The sequence below is a fragment of the Colias philodice genome, chromosome 16 (assembly GCF_061535455.1).
Source record: "Colias philodice isolate Cphi_HAF_F1 chromosome 16, ilColPhil1 Martin Lab GWU primary, whole genome shotgun sequence".
NCBI lineage: Eukaryota > Metazoa > Arthropoda > Insecta > Lepidoptera > Pieridae > Colias > Colias philodice.
The window spans coordinates 9,201,267-9,219,374 of NC_143101.1; the positions used below are offsets into that span (position 1 = coordinate 9,201,267).

The 18,108-nt window shown below is 36.5% G+C and overlaps 2 protein-coding genes across 4 annotated transcripts in view; one reads left to right on the plus strand and one right to left on the minus strand.

The window, feature by feature from the left end:
* The window catches only part of LOC149481887 (oxysterol-binding protein-related protein 9), a 68,699-nt gene extending 56,321 nt beyond the window's left edge, over nucleotides 1-12,378 (plus strand). For 2 of the 3 annotated variants that reach the window (XM_089705061.1, XM_089705062.1), the window contains exons 10-15: nucleotides 995-1,101; nucleotides 4,558-4,643; nucleotides 5,042-5,222; nucleotides 5,686-5,945; nucleotides 6,192-6,411; nucleotides 7,161-7,541. In XM_089705061.1, the coding sequence (XP_089561187.1) occupies nucleotides 995-1,101; nucleotides 4,558-4,643; nucleotides 5,042-5,222; nucleotides 5,686-5,945; nucleotides 6,192-6,411; nucleotides 7,161-7,526 (1,220 nt within the window). In that variant the 3' untranslated portion in view covers nucleotides 7,527-7,541. Of the gene's footprint in view, nucleotides 1-994; nucleotides 1,102-4,557; nucleotides 4,644-5,041; nucleotides 5,223-5,685; nucleotides 5,946-6,191; nucleotides 6,412-7,160; nucleotides 7,635-7,756; nucleotides 7,873-9,310 lie in introns of those variants that run through there. The other variant, XM_089705063.1, reaches the window with a different exon arrangement.
* A 265-nt stretch (nucleotides 12,379-12,643) lies between these two features.
* LOC149481890 (dopaminechrome tautomerase-like) lies at nucleotides 12,644-17,735 on the minus strand. The gene is made up of 8 exons (XM_089705190.1): nucleotides 17,507-17,735; nucleotides 17,077-17,280; nucleotides 16,456-16,577; nucleotides 14,608-14,837; nucleotides 14,141-14,252; nucleotides 13,558-13,638; nucleotides 13,133-13,243; nucleotides 12,644-12,874 (listed from the first exon to the last, which is right to left on the minus strand). Exons 1-8 carry the CDS (start codon nucleotides 17,733-17,735, stop codon nucleotides 12,677-12,679), a joined length of 1,287 nt encoding a protein of 428 aa, XP_089561316.1. The 3' UTR covers nucleotides 12,644-12,676.
* Nucleotides 17,736-18,108: the final 373 nt, after the last annotated feature.

Sequence of the window (18,108 nt, forward strand, 5' to 3'; positions counted from 1 at the left end):
AGAATCGAAGTTTTTCATTTAGAAAAAAAATGAGAGCCAAACAACATCGGATGACTTCTTTTGGTCCACCTTGTATTATTAGCTCGTTGTCGTTTTACTGTGACACTGTCGTTTGCTTTGTGTCATCTGCAGCTATGCTTTAGGTGTTTTGCTTTTCTGTATCATCATATGCTATATTCCGTGCCTTCTTGCGTTACTATTGATGCTGTTTTCCTTCTAATCATTTTGTATTATTGTACCCTCGTTTCCGATTACCTTTATACAACCTTTATTGGGCATCTGCTTTGCATTCTCTGTCTACTGCTTCTTATCGTTTCAATTTTCAATCTACTGGCGCAAGTTTAGTTGTTTCTTTAACATTTTGAATTAAAATCTTCTCTGGCTTTCTATTCTAATTTCATAGTATTAATATTTATCGTGCTAATAAATCATACATTGCACTGCATGTTATATCTAAAATTAAATCTTTTTATATACAGTTTTGTTTATATGTTTGTAAAAGATATACGAAGAAACTCTCGAAAAAGAAACACAAATTTCATCGAAATCCTGAGTCACATGTAGGGACGTGACATGAATGGACGAATGTGCTTGCTTTGTCAGCGGGTATTGACTATTGTTTAAGTTTAATGTGTACTTGTGGCTGGTTTATTGTTAAATTTAATAATTGTAATACGTGAATTCTATTGATTATATATACTATTTTATGTAAGAGTTAGGTACTTTGTACCATTTAGTTATTAAATTAATATTTCATAAAGCCACAGTTAAATTTACGTAAGAAAGAAGAATAGTTTTTGGAAGAAAAAAATGAGACAAAATAAATTGGAATGTTAAATATGGTAACATCTTTACAAATAATAATTCTAATTGACATTACATATTTTTTGTAACTTGCCATAAAGTTACGTAATCCAGAGTCATCCCCACATATGATCCTTGAAAGCATATCAAAAACAAATAAATAATCCACAAAAAAACAAACAAATTCCAGCCCTCTACGAGGACGATTCGGACAGCGACCTCGGCTCGATGGAGAACCACGGGTCCGTGGTCACGCACCTGCTGTCGCAAGTCAAGATCGGCATGGACCTTACTAAGGTATATTACTTATATGTTTTTAATAAAACTTATAAAACTGTGTGCCTAGCACACGTGTCAGAAGTGAAACTTCTTCTGCAAGATTCAAATATATACCAAATTCGTCGCCTCCATCACGTGATGATATTGCCATGACCTGATCTTGAAATTTTACTGTCAACGCCTAAAAAAGTTTCACTTCAAAAACGAAAAAATTCTATAATTTTTTTTTGTCTTCAATTATAATTTACAAATTCATCATGTTTAAGCGAAGGAAGGTTAGAAGACCGCCCCATGTCCCATTATTTTTGTAGTCTTTAAAAAAATTTAATGTTTGTAAGAATAGCATATTAGCACACTCAGGGATAGGGTATCTTTCAAGTAGCGAATGAATTTTCATAGAGAGACTAGTAATTTCAGTAATCCTATTTGAAATATTTCTATCATAAACTAGCCGCTTGCATTGGCTGTGGTTAAGTTTTCAAGTTCGTGCATTAAAAAAAAATTACCAATCTTACAAACAATCAAGTCATTCTCCTTAGGAATATATACAGGGTGTCACACTGTTGGTATACTAAGCTCAAAGGAGGTTATAGTTTTGCATACGCTGAGTACGTAAAAAATAATTTAAAAAATCCAGACGCATTTTTTTTTCAAATAGATGAATTCTTAAAACTTTATGTGTACACCCAAAACAAGCAACCTGCCCAACTTTGCCACCAGCACGTGAGCTATCGTTTAAGATTATGTTTTCATAGACAAAATGCTCATATTAGAGAAGCAGTATATGCCGGCTGTGCGAAGCTAGAGAAGAAAACATGGATTTTCAGGAAAAATTTAGCAAAAAATTTTGGACCCAATTTTTTTTTTTAAGTATTTTTTACGTGATCAGTGTATGCAAAACTACAAGTTCCTTCGCGCTTAGTATACCAATAGTGGGACACCCTGTATATACGTACTAACAAATAAAGTTATCTTTACAAGTTGATAAAGTTTTTGAAAGTTTATATCCTGTATAGAATATGTAATCTTCATTTAAGACGTTAAGTTTTAAATACAAATCAGTGCCGGATTAGCCACGTAGCAAGAGTAGCAAATGCTACGGGCCCCGCGACTCGGGGGGCCCCGCGGTCATACCTGTCTGACCGTAAAAAAATATCAATTTATAATACACGTACCGTAAAAAAAATACACGTACCTTCCCTATATAAATATAGATATATATATAAATATATACGAGAAACGTTGGTATCAAAATCTACAACAATAATTTAAAATTTTACCACGTTTCTAGAATTGAGCGCTGGCTACACCAAAAGTTGTGTTGTAATGCTTGCACTACGCTACACGCAAGTTGGTAGCACGGCAAAACTAACAGGGGAATCCCCTGATAATGTCATCGAACGAGCTAGTCGTAACAACCCGATCAAATAAAATAGTATTCTATCGACTATCAAACCTTAGATTACAAAATAAAAGGCAGATGGAGCATGACAATCATCCATCGCCCTTGTCAAAGAAAATACGAAAGAAAAAAACGAATACGAACCTCCGCCAGTGCTATAGCGATTATAGTGTCATGCAATACGTCAAAAGGGGTTTGCTATTTTAGTAAAAAAATGCTGTCTTGTTCCCGAAAACAAACAAAAAGATAAAACATCGTTTTACAGGTTCTCTGTAGATTATTTGGCTTATTTAATTTTGTATACAAATAATAATTTTACATATACGAAGGAATACAAAACTTCAACGTATGACGTATGCTGCCAGTATTTTGAAAATGAATTTGCCATTTTTATGGGTAAAACGGTAAAATGGTTAAAAGATCTTCGAGGTAGTGCTGTTGGATTTATATATCAGATCTGACCGACTGTGAAGAGTATCAGCAACAGACTTCAAGACGAAGAAAGCGGAATACAAAGTACGACCATTTCACCGGCTCTACTACACTCGACAACTTTGTTGAAAATCAAACACCTGGACAACGTTTTGAAATTCAGGTGTTTATTGTCATTATTGATAACGTACTGTCTGCTTTAACTAAACGTATGGAAGCATATCATGAAATTACTGGTGTTTTTGGAATATTTCGACAGCTAAAATCCCTTACAACAGAAGAGATTTTGGAAAACGCCTCACGTATGGTCAGTGCTTACGAAGATGATTTGGAAAGTAGCCTAGGCGACGAATTAGTGCAGTTCGCTGAACTGCTAAAAACAGACGTGGCTACTGTTATTGATAGCAAGAAACAAGAGTCTCTGGAACTGCAATTTTATAAACTTTTACTAAATAATTCCTTAGAATCGTGTTTCCCAAACGTAGAAATTGCCTTGCGCATTTACTTGTCTCTCATGATCACTAACTGCAGTGGCGAACGTTCTTTTTCAACGTTAAAACGTATTAAAAACGAGTTAAGAAACACGATGGGCCAAGAACGTCTTAATCACCTTACTTTGATGAATATAGAGTATAATTTGCTTAAAGAAGTCGATAGTGAAAGTGTTATCTCTAAATTTGCCCATATTAAATGCAGAAAAGTTTATTTGTAATAGTTTTGTTTTATTTAATACCCTTTAACTTGAGAAACTATAGCAAACGAAGGGCCTCTTGACAGAATTTGCTACAGGCCCCGCGCTGGCTTAATCCGGCACTGATACAAATATGTGGTCAGTAAGGTTTATAGTTTATACTATAATAGGGAAGATATGGAAATTTGTTTGTGTTTGTGTTATATAAACTCTAAAGCATATACTAAGAGGGCAGATTAGATTTCGAATCATTTTATATAACTTATTCATTCCATGTATTTTTGATTGAATCCTAAAATCAAGTTTTTTTTTTTTTATTGAGTACAAACTGAGCAAAAGCGACCCACTTAATATGAATTAAAAAAAACTGCTAAATTGATTTTAATAAACCTCACGCCAATGTAAAGATTCATTATGTTTGGTAAATGTATTTGATTTTCAAATTGAATTTACGATCAGCTAATAGTTATTATACATATACCTATATAGTGACAATTCATAAAATAATATTTATTAATTATGTCAGATAAGATAAATTATCTAAGTTACGAGCGTAAATATTATGAGTCTGTGTAATTAGAAACTGTAAATATGTACTTAACGCAATGCACGTATCACTATGTGAGATAGATAACTTTTGTATTAAATAGAACTCTGTAATTCTGGCATTCTTATAAATCTATATTACTCGTTAAATCTATTATTTAAAAAAAACCCGTCTAAAAGGGTTTTAACTCCCAATGCACAATTAGATGAGTTTTATAAAACATAAAAAAAATTACTTAAATAAATCTCCACAATCAATTAATTCTATGTATAATAGAAAATGCTGAAATTTTCTAATACAAAACGTCATATAAACGCTATAGGATAAAAATCAATGTTAAAACATGTTGTAATTTTTTTAATTTCCACAAAATTTATTTATATTAAAAACTATCTCTTCCAGGTCGTCTTACCCACGTTTATATTGGAACGGCGATCACTACTCGAAATGTATGCTGATTCTTTCGCACACCCCGACCAATTCGTCAAGTGAGTATTATAATAAATTTTACCTTTCAGGTATAATTTATCTTCTACTATTTTCATAGTATAATCTTAGATTACTCATAGATGAATTTGCATCAATAAGAGCTGGTTTCATCGATTACTGATTTTGTTCCTGATTAGAGTTTATTTGGCACTTTTATACATAATTTTCATACATCGTTTGTCAGTCAATTGATAGACAAGATTACACACATACATATTTTAATAGTAACACTTTAATTTGTTAATGCTTCTTATGCCCCCATTGTACCCTTATTTTGTTAGTCTCTTAAAAAAATGATCGCCAAAATGACCTGTAATAATTTGGTGTTAAAAAAATGATTGTGAAAGAGGAAAAAAATGTTACCTAAAATTGCTTTAATTTTTATATTAATTCGCAGGATAGTAGACCAGCCAACGCCTCGTGAACGCATGGTGCAAGTTGTCCGCTGGTACCTGAGCTCATACCACGCGGGCCGCAAGTCGCAAGTTGCCAAGAAACCGTATAACCCCATACTTGGGGAGGTTTTTAGGTGCCACTGGGACTTGGACGGCGTGGAACCACCCAGTAATGGGGATAAAGTGAGTATAAATAGGAAAAATGCGTTTTTTAAAGGAAAAAGTCGCAGGGGTTTAGCAGTAATGGGGATAAAGTGAGTAAATAGATAGAAAAATGTATTAAAAAGTCGTGTTAGTTGCATTCATGTCACATGAACTGATCTAAATGATTTTTCGTTCGTTGTATTTCCCTCCGCATGGATTAGGACAATAAATTTTTAAATTTTGATAAAAATACCCGTGTGGCGCACTTTTTAATCCGACCAGACAATCTATTCGCATTGTTATATTCTTAGTTTAAGTCTAACACATGTGTTGATTCCTAAAACAATCTGCCTTCAATAATTATCAATTATTGCCTGGTTATCTGGTAAAAATCGCTCGTTAGAACCCGCCTTTTTAATAAAATAATATTTCTACTGTTTTTTTTTTCTGTTTATCTGTGCGTTAAATAAACTGTACTATATTGTAAAATTAATTATTTCAGCAAGAAGTAGGCGACGGTCCCGTACCCTGGTGCTCACCAGACCAACTTTCCTTCGTCGCGGAACAAGTATCCCACCACCCGCCTATATCCGCTTTCTACGCGGAACACGTGAACAAGCGCATACAGTTCGAAGCGTGGGTCTGGACCAAAAGCAAGTTCCTGGGCCTATCTATAGGGGTACATAACATTGGCAAGGGCACTGTGACCCTTTTGGACTTGGGCGAGGAGTATACGCTCACTTTTCCTAATGGATACGGCAGGTTGGTATTTAAGATTCTATGCAATTCAATTTAGAAAAGTTTCGATTCAGCGCCATTTTGTGACCACAAAGGTCGAATTCATAATATGATTAATAACTTATTTATTTAAACTTGATATTTATTCGACAAGCATCAATTCTATTTCTTTTTCATATTGCCCAAGTTTACCACCATCTTTTTTTCCTGTAACATTTTATGTGTACATGTTTTGTTTTTTTTTTCATATTTAAATATTTTTTCTTTCAGATCGATACTAACAGTGCCGTGGATAGAGCTCGGTGGTTCGGTAGTGATAGAGTGCGTGCAGACCGGTCACAAGGCTAACGTGGAGTTCCTCACCAAACCTTTCTACGGCGGGAAGAAGCATCGAGTGACTTGTGAAGTGTTCGCGGGAGATAAGAAGCCGTATTATACTGCGCAAGGGGAGTGGAATACGAGAATGGACGGACGTTGGACTGAGTCTGGGGTGAGGATTTGTGTTTCTAATTTAATAATTAATGGGATATGATGTTGTGAGTGCATACACGTGGATTTGTGTGTGTGTGTGTGATAGGATGGAGACAGAGGATGATGTGGAATAGATTTGTGACTATTCATGATGAAAATGGTATGTGAATTGTGAACGCTTAAAAATTCATACGTCGGGAGTGGCACGTCTACGTGTTTATTTTCGTTTATAATTATTATTGAATCATGCTATATCACTTTTTCGTCTAATGGCATGTGAGTTAATGTGCCGTTTTTGAAAATCGAATGTTGTTTTAGTAACCTATCTATACAGGGTGTCTCACCATCGGTATACTAAGCTCAAAGGAGTATATAGTTTTGCATGTGCTGAGTACGTAAAAGAAACTTATAAAATTCCAGGCGCATTTTTTTTTTTTTCAAATTGATGAATTATTAAAACTCTATGTGTACACCCCAACAAAGCAACTCGCACGTGAGTTGTCGTTTTTAAGATTAGGTTTTCATAGACAAAATGCTCACATTAGCGAAGCCGGTTATGCCGGCTGCGCGAAACTAGAGAAGGAAACATGGATTTGGAGCAAAAAAATAGGAAAAAATTTTTGACTCAATTTTGTTGTTTAAGTATTTTTTACGTGATCAGTGTATGCAAAACTACAAGCCCCTTCGAGCTTAGTATACCAATAGTGGGACACCCTGTATAGTTTTACTTGTATCATCGGTTCACATGTTCTATATCCGCGTCCGTAGCGCACGGAGGTGGTGTTCGACGTGTCGACGATGAAGCCTTGTCGCAAGCGCGTGGCGCCGGTGCGCGGGCAGGCGGCGCACGAGTCGCGGCGCGTGTGGCGCCACGTGACCGCCGCGCTGCGGGCCGCCGACACGGACGGGGCCACCGCCGCCAAGCGCCGGCTCGAGCAGGCGCAGCGGGACGCCGCCAAGCGCCGCGCGGACGGCTCCGAGCAGTGGCTCACACAGGTGAGTGCGCCACGTGACCGCCGACACGGACGGGGCCACCGCCGCCAAGCGCCGGCTCGAGCAGGCGCAGCGGGACGCCGCCAAGCGCCGCGCGGACGGCTCCGAGCAGTGGCTCACACAGGTGAGTGCGCCACGTGACCGCCGACACGGACGGGGCCACCGCCGCCAAGCGCCGGCTCGAGCAGGCGCAGCGGGACGCCGCCAAGCGCCGCGCGGACGGCTCCGAGCAGTGGCTCACACAGGTGAGTGCGCCACGTGACCGCCGACACGGACGGGGCCACCGCCGCCAAGCGCCGGCTCGAGCAGGCGCAGCGGGACGCCGCCAAGCGCCGCGCGGACGGCTCCGAGCAGTGGCTCACACAGGTGAGTGCGCCACGTGACCGCCGACACGGACGGGGCCACCGCCGCCAAGCGCCGGCTCGAGCAGGCGCAGCGGGACGCCGCCAAGCGCCGCGCGGACGGCTCCGAGCAGTGGCTCACACAGGTGAGTGCGCCACGTGACCGCCGACACGGACGGGGCCACCGCCGCCAAGCGCCGGCTCGAGCAGGCGCAGCGGGACGCCGCCAAGCGCCGCGCGGACGGCTCCGAGCAGTGGCTCACACAGGTGAGTGCGCCACGTGACCGCCGACACGGACGGGGCCACCGCCGCCAAGCGCCGGCTCGAGCAGGCGCAGCGGGACGCCGCCAAGCGCCGCGCGGACGGCTCCGAGCAGTGGCTCACACAGGTGAGTGCGCCACGTGACCGCCGACACGGACGGGGCCACCGCCGCCAAGCGCCGGCTCGAGCAGGCGCAGCGGGACGCCGCCAAGCGCCGCGCGGACGGCTCCGAGCAGTGGCTCACACAGGTGAGTGCGCCACGTGACCGCCGACACGGACGGGGCCACCGCCGCCAAGCGCCGGCTCGAGCAGGCGCAGCGGGACGCCGCCAAGCGCCGCGCGGACGGCTCCGAGCAGTGGCTCACACAGGTGAGTGCGCCACGTGACCGCCGCGATATGTTATTCTAGAACCTACGGTGGACAGTAGCCTTATTTTGTTAAGCTATTGCATAGCTTCTATCGCGGGCCTTGAGCGCGAGGACCGAATCCGGAAATTCCGTAACGAAAAAACCTCACGCTCCCCACTCCGACGGGCACGGAGGTGTGGCTTGAAGGCATAGCATGTGTAGATACGAGTTCACACTCGTATACGCAGGGGATGGGATTGGCTCGTTACGTCGCCAGTAACTAGGGTAAACACACGTCCGCTCACGCCTGAGGCTGCTGCGTGACTGTGCTCCCACTACCCGCGAACCCGAGACATCCGGTTATATAGTACCTAACTTAACTCAAACACTACAGAACCTACGGTAGACCATAGTCTTATTTTGTTTTATTTGTACGAAAAACAGTCCTGTATGCGTTATATTTTTTTTTATTCTAAACGGCCACTTGACATGTTCTATTACTAAGAAAACAACAGAAAACAACAAGCTTCACGCAAATGAATTACTATTATATCTAGCTAATAAGATAAATCAAGCCCAACTTCATTAAAACTAGCTGTGCTCCGCGGTTTCACCCGCGTTGCTCCGCTCCTGTTGATCTTAGCGTGATGAAATATAGCTTATAGCCTTCATCGATAAATGGGCTATCTAACACGGAAAGAATTTTTCAAATCGGACCAGTAGTTCCTGAGATTTGCGCGTTCAAACAAACTCTTCAGCTTTATAATATTAGAATAGATAGTAAAATTTCGAATTTAGTTTACTAATTCAAAAGAACATTACAAAATCCATACCTTTTAAAAGACAGTAATTAACACATTCTTTAAGTGGTTGCCCACTACGATATTTGATTGATAAATTTTAACCAATGATTAAAAAATCTGCCCTTAGATAAATCCTAACAATTCATTTCTAAATCTAAACCTTATTTTTTCAGCTATTTAGTCCAAAGGCAGAAGAGGGCTGGGAGTACAACACACCACTCAAGAAGCGGATCGACGCCAACAAGCCGTCCCCGCAGCGGCAACCAGAAAACGCAGAAACAAGATAATGCATCGAAATATAATTAATATTGATTTAAAACAGGTTCGCAATCAATTACATTCGGTTTAGTTCGGAAATACAAACTCAAACTCAAACATTTATTTATTCAATTAGACTTCTTCTAGAAGCACTTTTGAAACGTACAGTTAATTTAGGTGCTTTTTTTTTGAGGGTAGTAGTGAATAGTGAAAAATTTGATAAGCAATGTTTGGATTAAGTGAAAGGGATTTAGAATGACGTAGAGGTCGTTAATACAGGCGTAAAATACGATTTGATATTTATAGAATGAAGTAGGAATCTTGAGAAATTTGGCGTCCTATTGTTAAATGTTTCAAAAATAATACCAACTTATTTAAGAAAAATCAGTCTTTAATTTTTTAAGTTATCGTAACGTAACCCGAGGAAACTTTCGAACCACGAAAATAATCGTTTTTTACTTATAAAATTATTTATACTTATACTTATTTTGCTTAAAATTTCAAAAAAATACTTGAATGTATTGTCATTGCGAACCAACACGTTAGGTAGACGTTATCTACTGTCGAATTTAGGTATATCTAGATAATTTTGACGCACTACGTTTTAGTCGCTTAGACGATTTTGAGACTTGCGTGTATGGAATACGGTCTGTTGTTGATTGCTGTGTGTGCGTTTTCAATGGCATCTTGTTTTATATTATATTTGTTTATCATTTTTTTTCTTAAATAAATAAATTAAACTGATTTACGATTTTTAACTTTAGCACCAACAAAATAGGGTTTAATTTTCTTTATTTTTACCCGATGGCCGTGAAAACGCACGCACAATACGTTTGTGAAACATAAATTTTCACATTTAAAAATCCATAGATTTACAGTTTTCTCTATTAAGTCGCTAAGGAGTCAATTGTGAATAAACTAAATAAATATGATGTGTACTGGACCATGGGAATGATTGCACAAATTGCGATGTTTTATAACACTCAATACTAGTAGTCGCCCGCGACTTTGTCGCTATTCATACCAATATAACAACGTGTACATAATAAACCTATGAAATTCCTTTAAAAACGGGAATTCTAAATTGAAATAGTTCCATAAATAATCGAAAATTAAAAACTTCGCTTCTATAAGATAGAATAGATGAAAATTAATAAATATAAGGGAACCAATAGGTCAAAACTCTATGAAAAAGTAGCAATAATTAAACGACCGATAACTTTTTTATTAAATTTAATAAATCCAACGTACGTATCGTTGGAAATATAAATATTAATAAATAAAATTTTCTTTTTAAAACCACGTTTAAATCGACGGATTTTTTATCAAAACTACGACCCTTTCGCCGCTAGAATACGTTCTTCACGAAATATACATAGTATTACAATTTAGTAAATCGTTACTCTCAAAAATGAACCGTATTTATAACTAATAAAGTTCAATTTAAGGTTTTGGTCTTTATCATATGGCCTATAAGCAATATATTGTAAATAAACACGCTTCCACATTATTTCTTTGACACGATTTTACATGGATCACAATAATTTTGAACGCAATAAATTAAATATATGAAGCAGTATAATTTTTACTATAAATAAATACATTATAAATGGTAGTATGTTGAAAATCCATAAGAAAATTGGAATGTCATTAACCGGAATGTAGGAAAAGGATAGCAAATACGTCCATATAAAACGGCGAATGTTAAAAAGAGATAAACGAAGTAACACAAAAGGAGTAAAAAATATAAAGATTTCTTATAGTACCGTTTCGTATGTATGAATCAATTGTTATGATTTTTATTTTTTATTTATACATATATTATTCATCCATACATTTGTTGTATGAAAACACAACTGTTATCTTTGAGAAATTGTCTTTATTATGTACATAAAAACATTGATTTACATCATATCAAATTACTTTTTAATTTTCCACCAATTGCCACTATTGGTTAGAACTCACGATAAAATATTAATTTTCGTAATATTTTAGGCATTAATAAAATGCGCTTGATACATTGAAATATATGAATTATGATAAAAGCTGATTTGTGTTGTGCAAATGTATTTTTTTATTAATTTTATAGCGATTTATTTTATAATTGTAAATTTTTCGTTCTATTATAATAATAATGTGATTGCGAAAGACATTAAAATTGTATACTTGTAATGTAATTCTGTTGTTAACGAAAATTTCTCGTGCGTAAAAAATAAATTTGGAATTTACGTTATTGTTACGAAATATAAAATAATCGAATTAAATTATGTAATAGAGCACGAGAATTTGAGTGACAACATAATTATATTTATGATAAAATAAGTGCAGTCGTAACATTGAATACTCTTGAGAATGATTTGAATCTATTTGACATAGCACTTTAAAGTATCACTAGAGAAACATATGGGAAAATTAAGACAAATTTGCACGCAGATATAAAATTGTCTATGGTTTTTAGCTGTTTACATGATAACGACACGACTTAAGTATATTTACTTCGATATATCAAAAATTTGTTATCTTTACTGCAAGTAAATTGTGATTTATTGACATTTAACTGTCTGACTCTTATAAGTTTTATTAGGTAAGAATATTTACCGACTTACTATTTTCCATACTCGTTTTTCTTATTTTGAACTAGATAGCGTGTAAAAGATGTTGGAAATATTAAGTTCATTGCGCCTCTATTATAATTTCTTAAAGTTTACTTCATCATACGACATACATTAAAAGTTAATTAAGTAGGTATCATTTATTTAGTGTCGTATGTGTCGTACCCATACGTTGGTATCAATAATGTCGTGTCGTTGTCGTGTGAACGTGTCGCGTGGTTTGTTTTCAATGAAACGTACCTTTAGTGAAAAGACTGAATATTACGAACGAAAACACATGTGCAGCGGACACACGGAATTATGAATTATCCTTATGGATTTGTATAGCTATAGCTACCATGTTGTATATTTAAATAAAAATTTAAATTATTTTTACGGGTTTTATTTTATTGCCTTTTCACACCATTACCTATGAAAAATTAGTATTTAGAATTGAATCAGAATATTCTTATTTTAAGTCGGGTATGTACCTACTGTATAATTTACTAGTTATTCATAAGTTTACAAAGTAATAGAATATATGCTTGATAGAAATGAACACAAAAATATCTTTATAAAACATTTATTACACAAATTTTTATTTCAAAACATAAAATACAGAAATATGGTAAAATACAGAATTGACACACTGTTAATTCGAAAATATAATATATCGCTTCTTATTTTTTTTTATTTAGTTTTTGACTTTGGTCGTATCAAACTTAATGCTTTGTCTATGGTTGACATTTTTTCACATGGAGTCCCTTGTATTAGCTTTGTCGTGGGTGCTGTTAAAATTCGAAAATTAACTTCTCTGCTGTCTATGGATTCGTATAGAAATCTTGATTGTCTATTGCTTAATACCCATAGATTACCTTCTCGATCGACCTGTGTAAACGTAAAAAATATTTTTATAAGGACACTTAAAAATGTATTTCAATATTCTGTAAATAATTATCAGACTACAAAAATAACACTGTATTATTGAACAGATCGGTAAAAAAATGGGTGAAGAAAGAATTTTTAAACTCAATTATAATTTCTTGTCACTGACACCGATCTTTTTATCAGCCGAAATACACATATTTTTTAGCTATTTAATTATAAAATCTAAAAACTAACGCTGATCTCTGATGTTATTTTTACCTTTAAATCGTTAGGAAACTCAAGTACAGTACAGTCACTCAGAATGAGCGGAACATTTTCTTCCGTGAGAGGCCTCTCCATATTCCAGCAGCTTATTCCATTTTTATTTAACTGTATGGACCAGAATTATTAATTTGTTTATTATAGAACCAGTCACTCACATTTGCACAAATACACAAATGTTTTTTTCCATATATGTACTACATAAACTACATTGTACCAATATTTGCACGCAACTACACACAAAACGCGAGTAAATAATAATGAAAATATTTTCGACTCTTTCGAGTGAATTCTGTTTGTACTTTTACAAGCATCTACTGAGAAATATGCGAGGCTGATGCTCAGAACATGACTTTACAAATTTTTAGACTCTGCACATACATCGATTGCTTATAAATTATAATATTAAACGAGAAATTAACCTGGGCATAAAACATAACATTATTGTGAGGATCCAAGTCAGCTGCTGTCGCTTGAGATAGTGGACCTCTTTCTCCCAAAACCTGGAGTATTACGATTAGTTATCTATACAATATATACATGTTATAATGGTACTAAAATCGCAGGTACTACAAAATACAGGCACTTTAATAACAATTTTATGAATAAAATATTCTCTTATTTAATGTGGCTAAGTACTACGCCATAATTTACGCATATGGTAATTCTATACTCCATAGATTACACATCACTGGTAGGTGATTATAAATAGAAGCTTTCCGCCCGCGGCTTCGTTCGCGTTTTCAAAGAAAAACCCGCATAGTTCCCGTTTCCGTTTCCGGGATAAAACCTATCCTATGTGTTAATCCAAGTTACCATTTTTATGTGTGCTAAATTTCATTTTAATCACTTCAGTAGTATTTGCGTGAAAGAGTAACATACACATACATAGTTACTTACACATCCATTCTCACAAACTTTCGCATTTATAATATTAGTAGGATAGGATAGCTGATAACAATTTAATTTCATTATAATCAAAATACTTGCAGTGTTCTTACTTACTTCGGCTGCATTAAACAAAATCTCTTTCGGCACATATCTGTCTCTCAACAGTTTAGTCGACATGCGAAACTGTTTTGTGCTTGACGTTGGATGGAAGTATAAGTCGCGATACCTGAAAATTATTGTTGCCCCGCGCAAATGACAAAAAGCGCGGATTCGAAGCCTGCCTCGTCATAATTATTTTTTATTTTCTTCAAAAATGTAAAGATATCGTGTCTCTATAATGTAGAATGAACATTGAAAAAAATATACACACAAATGACATACTGCTCGTCTCGTCCGTAAGTAAAACAATAAAATTAAACTGTACATGGAATAAAAAAAATAAAAAAATAGGTATTAAGTACTTATGATGGAGCATTTAGCGTAATCACTGCATAATAGTGCAGATTTATTTAAATGTCTGTGAATGTTTTACGTAGTTACGTCTGTATCTGTAATCATATTTTAAAAAAAAACATATGTACCCAGAAGCTTTCTTCCCCGGCGCCAAAACAGCAGAAGAAACCCCATCACTCCAGTAAAACTCCACCCTCCCAACCCTGAACACGCTCGAGTGTGGATCAAAATGGAAGTAATGGTTCTCCACTCGCCAAGCGTCGTTCTGTTTCAAGTTATACACTATGAGGGAGTTGGAACCCATGTCCGGGATGTAGGCATATGTGTCAGCACAGCCTTTGCCTAATGTTTCTACCACCTGAAAGAGTAGGTGAATTTGTGGGTTTCGAAATAGAATGATATGACTGCACCACTCTAATTATTTAAATTTCTACAAATTCAGAATGTAAAAAGATAGCAAGGGCGTCGCCAGCCGATGGCGCAGGGGGGGGCAAGTTGACTTTACCTACTACAATTCATATTTTTCTAATTCTCTATGAATGAGAAAAGTAGGTATGAATTTTAGGTAAAGTCGACAGCCCATGAAGCTTTCCACTTGTACTACGAGCTTTACATCTACAGCGATTGTAATAACAACAGTATCTTAGTACTATATACATACAGGGTGTCCCAAGAACTATGGATATACTGAAGCTAGGAGGTAGAGGACCTAGAGGGCTATCCGAATCCCCCCCATGTATGTTATGCGATTTTTCGTAGTTTCGGAGTTGACTTTTTTTTTTCAATTTTTCACCTATCGCCGAGTACGTTGAGATTTTTACTCATGGTGACGTCAATTATTGCGGTAGATGCTTGATTTTTGAAGTGAAAACTTCTTTAGCGGCTTTTTCTGTAATGGGTATAAAATCTTAAACTCGCGTCAGGACACGTGACCTGATCGAAAAAGCGGAAGACGGATACCATACCAAAATATCAAACATGCTCAACGTTAATAATCAAGTTTTCACTTCTGCCGGCACTCCCGGAGTGCAACCCGTCTTTTTTTTTGTGTGCTAAGCTGAAAGATAGGCCAATTCAGTATGGACACATTTACTATCGTTAGATCTTTAAATGGAAAAAAAAAATTAAATGCCAAGAAAGATAAAATTACCCAGTATGTTACAACTTCAAGAGCCAAAGTTTTCCGTTTGATTTTTAAAAACTTGCTCTATCCTGTATATATTCTGTGACAGTACAGGGTCCAATGTGTAAAGCTACATGAGCACGAGCTCTTGACTATGCAATAAACTTGTAAATAAGTGTTATAATAACATATTTATTAGAAAAATAGAATAAAAAGGAGTTTGAATTTGAATAAATGTACAGCGTATTTTTTTTTTAATTACCAGATTTTAATATTATAGCTGTGGTCGTTGTTTGTTTATATAGGTTAATTAAAACGTAATTTTTGGGGATTCATTGTAAACTTCTCGACCACTTTATTATTAAAATCTTGTAAGTTTCCATGTATAAGTTTTCGGTGCACACTCATCATGGCCAAAACATTGAGGCGATTTCGACTCATATAGTGCTTCTTAGCCAGGTTTTTAGTCTCCTGAGGCTGCTAAACGATCGCTCTACCGTCGTGCATGGAAGAGCGATCAAAATTTTCAAAATTTTTAGAATCTCTAGGGGGGGGCAGCTGCCCCTCCCTGCCCCCCCTTGGCGACGCCCTTGAAAGATAGGAAATCAAAATAAATTTTATTTGGAAATCTCACATCTGCACTGATCAAATTTTATATACGGACCTATTCAAAAGGTAATTATTTGCCTCTGAGCTCTACCAGATCAAGACTATTAGTTTCGAAGCATCGAAACCATAATAATGTTTGATGTGTTGATTTTATACTTATGAGTTCAATGCAGGAAGCCATAGTCGAAAATAGGTAATACAAGGCAGGTAGGTATGTTCCTATAATATAATGTATGTTACTCACAATGCCGGTTAAAACTGACGAATCTCTAATCACATCATCCGGAAGTTCATATCGGTGAATTAAAGTGTTCGAATTCAGATCAAATATTACGATAGCTGGAGGCGTGACTTGTTTCACGTTACCTGGAAAATGAACCTTTTCGATATGATTTTGATTTCAACCCTGTAGATAAATTTAGGTTTACAGCTAAATATAAGATTTAATTTAATCATAAATATAATATTTAATTGTAAACAGACAAATATTTAATGCCATAAAATATTTTAAAACCGCAACGACCGTTTATGTAAGACTTTTTTTTTCTCCCACGCATAAAAAATTATATCTCTTTCGCTTGACTAAAAGAGTCATTCTAGTGCGTGTATATTTTTGAAGTGAAAACTTCTTTAGCGGCGTTGAGCACTTTTTCTGTAATGGGTATAAAATCTTAAACTCGCGTCAGGACACGTGACCTGATCGAAAAAGCGTAAGACAGATGGATATCAAACATGCTCAGCGTTAATAATCAAGTTTTCACTTCTGCCGGCACTCCCGGAGTGCAACCCGTCTTTTTTTTTAGAAACATCTTTCAGATTTACAAACTTAATGCAGAGACTGAAAAATTAAAAGCTCCCAACTAACTGAACATATCCGCCACGCCATTATCAACTACCCACAGTCTATCACAACTATCCACGTGCACCCTGAAAGCGGACACCACGGTACTGTTGGAGCTGACGCAACATGCTCTGTTAGATACAAACGCATCTTCCCAACTCGGGTACGGGTTTAAGGGCTGCGATTGGGTGCCGTTCACGAAAATGTAGTTCAGAGATGCGGGTACACCTGTGAATTAACATAAATTCTTTAAATTTATTTATTTGGAGAATTTTGCACCGTGCACGTAGCTGAAGCTACTGAAGCTGAAGATTTTGTTTGTTTGTTCGTTCGTTTGTTTGTTACAAGCTAGGCTATCAAGAAATATGACAGCAACGCTTGCTCTTCATTTTTATATGCGTACCTAACGGACATACGGACATACAGACAGAATAGAAATAATATTATACCGTACCTGTTTTCCAGCGTGGTATAGTTATAAATAATTTATCTTTCCATCTTGCTATACCCGCTGGCAAATTATTTTCAGGCACATATGCGCCTGTGTTCAAAGCAGCTTCGCGCGCAGAAGCTTCCCATGCAAAATCTAGAACTTTCCATTGAAATTTAGGAGGCAATAAACATGAAACTGTATTACAATAAAGCACATAAGTAATGAGGATCACTGTAACCATGAATTTCATTTTATTTGGTAATTAATATTTTGTTTTAATTTTTTAAATTCCACACATAAATATGTTACTTTGTATATATTTTTAATTCATTTTTGATAAGTCTTAAACATGCATTTGAACTTGAGTGCTTTTGAGGTGTTTTGAAATTTGAATTGTGATTTGAATATGATGCCAAATGTAGCTTTCTTTCAACATTCCTCTTTTCTCCTTGACCATTAAGAAACAGAAACAGGAAATTATAAAAATTATTTATATAATTTACTGTTTCATTGAAAATGCTCTCTTGTAAATTCACCAAATTTGTGTTTAGCCGATAATAAAATTTAAAATAATTTAATTTATGTGTAAAGAAAGCGTTAAACGGAATTCTTGACGTATTATT